The sequence below is a fragment of the Xenopus tropicalis genome, chromosome 8 (genome assembly GCF_000004195.4).
Source record: "Xenopus tropicalis strain Nigerian chromosome 8, UCB_Xtro_10.0, whole genome shotgun sequence".
NCBI lineage: Eukaryota > Metazoa > Chordata > Amphibia > Anura > Pipidae > Xenopus > Xenopus tropicalis.
In genome coordinates, this window is record NC_030684.2 from 124914128 (window position 1) to 124919511 (window position 5384).

Below are 5384 nucleotides of genomic sequence, written 5' to 3' on the forward strand. Positions count from 1 at the left end.
GCAGCTCCAACCCGGCCCAAGGAACGTCTCCCATAGGGCTCAATGGCAATCTGCAGCTCCAACCCGGCCCAAGGAAAGTCTCCCATAGGGCTCAATGGCACTCTGCAGCTCCAACCCGGCCCAAGGAAAGTCTCCCATAGGGCTCAATGGTACTCTGCAGCTCCAACCTGGCCCAAGGAAAGTCTCCCATAGGGCTCAATGGCACTCTGCAGCTCCAACCTGGCCCAAGGAAAGTCTCCCATAGGGCTCAATGGCACTCTGCAGCTCCAACCCGGCCCAAGGAAAGTCTCCCATAGGGCTCAATGGCACTCTGCAGCTCCAACCCGGCCCAAGGAAAGCCTCCCATAGGGCTCAATGGCACTCTGCAGCTCCAACCTGGCCCAAGGAAAGCCTCCCATAGGGCTCAATGGCACTCTGCAGCTCCAACCTGGCCCAAGAAAAGTCTCCCATAGGGCTCAATGGCACTCTGCAGCTCCAACCCGGCCCAAGGAAAGCCTCCCATAGGGCTCAATGGCCCTCTGCAGCTCCAACCTGGCCCAAGGAAAGTCTCCCATAGGGCTCAATGGAACTCTGCAGCTCCAACCCGGCCCAAGGAAAGCCTCCCATAGGGCTCAATGGCACTCTGCAGCTCCAACCCGGCCCAAGGAAAGTCTCCCATAGGGCTCAATGGCACTCTGCAGCTCCAACCCGGCCCAAGGAATGTCTCCCATAGGGCTCAATGGCACTCTGCAGCTCCAACCCGGCCCAAGGAAAGTCTCCCATAGGGCTCAATGGCACTCTGCAGCTCCAACCCGGCCCGAGGAAAGTCTCCCATAGGGCTCAATGGCACTCTGCAGCTCCAACCTGGCCCAAGGAAAGTCTCCCATAGGGCTCAATGGCACTCTGCAGCTCCAACCTGGCCCAAGGAAAGTCTCCCATAGGGCTCAATGGCACTCTGCAGCTCCAACCTGGCCCAAGGAAATTCTCCCATAGGGCTCAATGGCACTCTGCAGCTCCAACCCGGCCCAAGGAAAGTCTCCCATAGGGCTCAATGGCACTCTGCAGCTCCAACCCGGCCCAAGGAAAGTCTCCCATAGGGCTCAATGGCACTCTGCAGCTCCAACCCGGCCCAAGGAAAGTCTCCCATAGGGCTCAATGGCACTCTGCAGCTCCAACCCGGCCCAAGGAAAGTCTCCCATAGGGCTCAATGGCACTCTGCAGCTCCAACCCGGCCCAAGAAAAGTCACCATACTGAAGCTTGAATGAATCCGAAACTTTCGTACTCGGCGCAAAAGCTGCGAAAAAGTCGCGACTTTTCGTGCAAGTCGTAGCGCTACGAAAAAGTTGCGACATTTTGCGAAACATTCGTAATGGCTACGAAAAAGTCGCAACAATTTCCAGAAAAATCGCAAAATACCGATCATTACGAAAAAAACGCATTCGGACGCCTTCGGACCATTCGTGGGTTAGTAAATCAGCCCCTTAGACACGCTAATAATACCGCACGAAAATAGTCTTCACAACTTAAATAATGTAAGCAGCATGGCGCGTAAATTAACGCAAGTATCCTTTTAGTGAATTGTGCATTAAGAAGCAAAAAACTAGACACAATAAAAATGTTACCGCATGCTTTAAATAGCGCACGTTTTAACACACTTTAGTGAATCAGCCCTAAAATATTAGCTGTTGATTGGATATAAGTAGCTGTTGATTGGATATAGTAGCTGTTGATTGGATATAGTAGCTGTTGAGTGGATATAGTAGCTGTTGATTGGATATAGTAACTGTTGCTTGGATATAGTAGCTGTTGATTGGATATAGTAACTGTTGCTTGGATATAGTAACTGTTGATTGGATATAGTAACTGTTGAGCGGATATAGTAGCTGTTGAGCGGATATAGTAGCTGTTGATTGGATATAGTAGCTGTTGATTGGATATAGTAGCTGTTGAGTGGATATAGTAGCTGTTGAGTGGATATAGTAGCTGTTGATTGGATAAAGTAGCAGTGGAGTGGATATAGCAGCCGGAATGTGGAAAGAATAGCTGATTGGGGGGTTAGACATAACCTAGAACCAAGAATGGAAGTAAACTGTTTGTGAGCAAATTGGAGAATCAGAGATTGTGCAGTGTAGTGGTGTCTGAAACCCACGGGTCCCACACAACAAAAGCATGTCATGGCTGGGTACAGGCTACACTACAGCATTCTAAGTTTATAGTGCACTTAAAATCAAGTCCCCCAGCAAACAATGTTATGTGTAACATGGTCTTGCTACTCAGTCACACTGTTTGCTGGGGGAGTTTATTTAGTTGCTGTTCTCAGTGGAAGAGCACTTCTTCATGTGGCTCTTCAACGTAGCTTAGCCCTCGCTGTAATAATGGCGGAAGGGTCTTGAGGTTAAATTCTCAAGGAGATTGAGGGAAATTGCTGCAAGTAATGTGATTTACTTGTGGTAATTCAAATATTAAAGAATGCCTTGTGTTAGAGGATGTATTTTTGTAGATTTGTTTACTGCGACCAAAAAATCTCCTTGTCTGCCATGGCCCTAAAATCTGAGTTGCAAAAATAAAAGTATTTCAGCATGGGTGGTTGTCCTGGTTAAGGACAATAATCAATCCCATAAAAGATGGGATATGACCCTACTTTGAAAATGTAAACAGAAATTGATACAATGGAAGAGGAAGCTCGGCATGGAATTGATGTGGAAAAAGAGTTTTTGATCTCAAATAACCCAAGCGTTCCAGTACTTTACCTTTTACTAAAGATGAGCGAATCTGTCCCATTTCAGAGTTTCGGCAAAAAAACATTTTTGACACGTGCAATGATTTTTTGACTTGTGTGGCAAATTTTTGCGCCTATTTTGCAAAAAAAAAATCCGGCAATGGCAGAAATTCGCAGCGAATCCATGCTTGGAGAAAAATTTCACTCTTCGCTATTTAAAAAATATGTAACATGTTACTCTACAGAGGTTGAAAATAGGAGGCTGATTTATAAACATTCAAGCAATGTTTCAAGCAATTCAAGATGCAGGAAAAGGTGATGTACCGTGTTAGCAAGTCAAAAATGTTTACAGGGTAAAAGCTGATCACCTTGAAAAAGGAACTAAAATGTTCTGAAAGCTTGCTATGATTATCTTAGTTAGCCAATAAAGGTATCACCTTTATACCACTTTTATTTTTTATTTCAAAAGGGTTACCTGTCATGATCTCCCTGAGGAGACGCCATGGAGTACCAGGAAGGTGGGAGCCTGAAGACTGGGTAACCCGGATTGTATCCAAAAATCACAGAACTGGTGTCAGAGGCCATGATATAGTGAACAACTTTAATAACTCGAGACGTAACAGTGCACACAATGGAAATATACACTGAATATAGAACGGCAGGCAGAGGCGGAATCCAAAACAGGCAAAAGGTCAGGGCAAGCGGCAGTCAAGCGAAGTCGAGGACAGGCCAAGGTCAAAACCGGGAAATCAAGGCAGAACTAGGAAGGGCACCAGAGAACAGGAACAAGGCAGAAAGCAGGATCAGGACACGGAACTGGAGCTTAGAACCAGCAAGAACAAGAATAGTCACAGGAACAGGGAACACGGAGGCAGGGTCACAAGAAACAATTAATGACCAAGCAAGGGGCAATGGTCAGGGAAAGGCTTATAAAGGGTGAAGATTAGGAGATGGGAAACACATGAGGTTAATGAGGTGGGCGGAGGAAAGGGAGCAGCCAGAAGGTAGAAGACAGACAAGAGAATAATTAAACAGAGACAGCCCAAAATGCCTCCAGTGGCTACAGAGGCAAATGCATGCCGCCAGGAACACCCCAAGTGGTGTTCGAACCCTGGCTGATCCTGACAGTTACCCTGTAAGCAATTCAAGCAATTAGATTTCAACAGTTAGAAAACCAAAGCAAAGCATCTGATTGGCTGCTATGAGCAACATTACCAGTAATGTTTCACTCTACTTTTTACACAGCATGATAAATACATCCCTAAATCCTTTGTTTGTTGTGCCAATATATATATAATATAGTCTTCTTTCCTTCTGCAACTTTTATATCATCTTCATTTAACGGGTTATGGAAACCAATAGCAGACTGATCATAGTTCAAAACATAGGGAAAGGGATTCTTTCTATAATATTCAGAAAAGAAGTTAACTATGTAATTTCTGTACCCCTGATAAACCCCTCATTGCAATTAAACAGCCTCGTTGATACGTAGCATCCTGTGTAAGTAGTAGTAGTAGGAAATGAAAGAACGCTTGTTAAGCATATAAAGAAGCAACTATTCAGAGTTAGTTGTATAGACTTTATTTTGTATCTAGTTAGTATTAAAATGAACAAAGTTTTAACCTCCTTGATTTTATGAGCGCTCTTTTTACATCCTTGTTTCTGAAAGTGTAAATAAATGGATTCAAAAGTGGGGTAATGATAGCATATATAAGGGCAAGGAACCTGTCATAATGGGAACCTTTTGGCACAACATTCACAGTCATAGCCGTAATATAATACAAACCTACTACAGTGAGGTGGGAAGAGCAGGTGGAGAAGGCTTTCTGTTTAGATTCAGCGCTGTGGATCTGAAAAATGATGACAATGATATGGATGTAGAGTCCAACAGTTGTTATAAATGGGAGTACAAAAACAAAAAAGGCAGCTGAGCTTGTTGCCACTTTAGTGATGAACGGAACAGAACAAGCCAAGGACTGCAGAGGAGCAAAATCACAAAAGAAATGATTGATTTCATTAGGGCCACAGAATTCCAATTTATATGTAAAGATAAAAGGAACAGATACAGTGACAATTCCAACAATCCCTGGTAGAACAGCAAGTTGCACACACAACTTCTGGGTCATGATAGCAGAATATTGCAGCGGGTTGCTAATAGCCAGGTCTCGGTCAAAAGCCATGACGGCAAGCAGGTAACATTCTGCTGTTCCCAGTGTATCAGTGGCAAACAGTTGGGTGAAGCAGCCAATGAGCGATATTCTGTTCTTAGCCGCAATGAGATTAGCAAGAAGATTAGGGATAATGCAGGAGACACACAGCATTTCAGTTGCAGCTAATGTGCTTATAAAATAGTACATTGGAGTGTGAAGGGAAGGTTCAACCCTTACTAAAAAAATGATAGCCAAGTTCCCAGAGACACATGTAATGTAGATAAGCAACATGGCAAAGAATAAGGGAATCTGGAGCTGGTATAGATCTGAAAAAGCCAATAAAATGAACTCTTCCACAGACGTCCTATTGGCTTTATCCATCAGGCTGGAAGAGTCCATCTGTAAAAGGAATGAAGACGTTGCTGTATATAATCATGAAATCTTATATTTCTATATTTTACCTTTTTATCACAAACTAGACTTATTAATTTAGAAAGTTGAGTAGAATTTTATTTTTCTGTCCCCATGCAAAAAC

General features: G+C 44.1%; 1 protein-coding gene across 1 annotated transcript; it reads right to left on the reverse strand.

The window, feature by feature from the left end:
• Positions 1-4300: 4300 nt before the first annotated feature.
• LOC108648283 (olfactory receptor 478-like) lies at positions 4301-4879 on the reverse strand. The gene has a single exon (XM_018096472.1). The coding sequence runs from the start codon at positions 4877-4879 to the stop codon at positions 4301-4303; it is 579 nt and encodes a 192-aa protein (XP_017951961.1).
• Positions 4880-5384: the final 505 nt, after the last annotated feature.

What these genes read in the sequence shown, in the direction of transcription:
- LOC108648283 (XM_018096472.1), bottom strand. Translation starts at nt 4,879, where the DNA reads ATGGCTTTTGACCGAGACCTGGCTATTAGCAACCCGCTGCAATATTCT.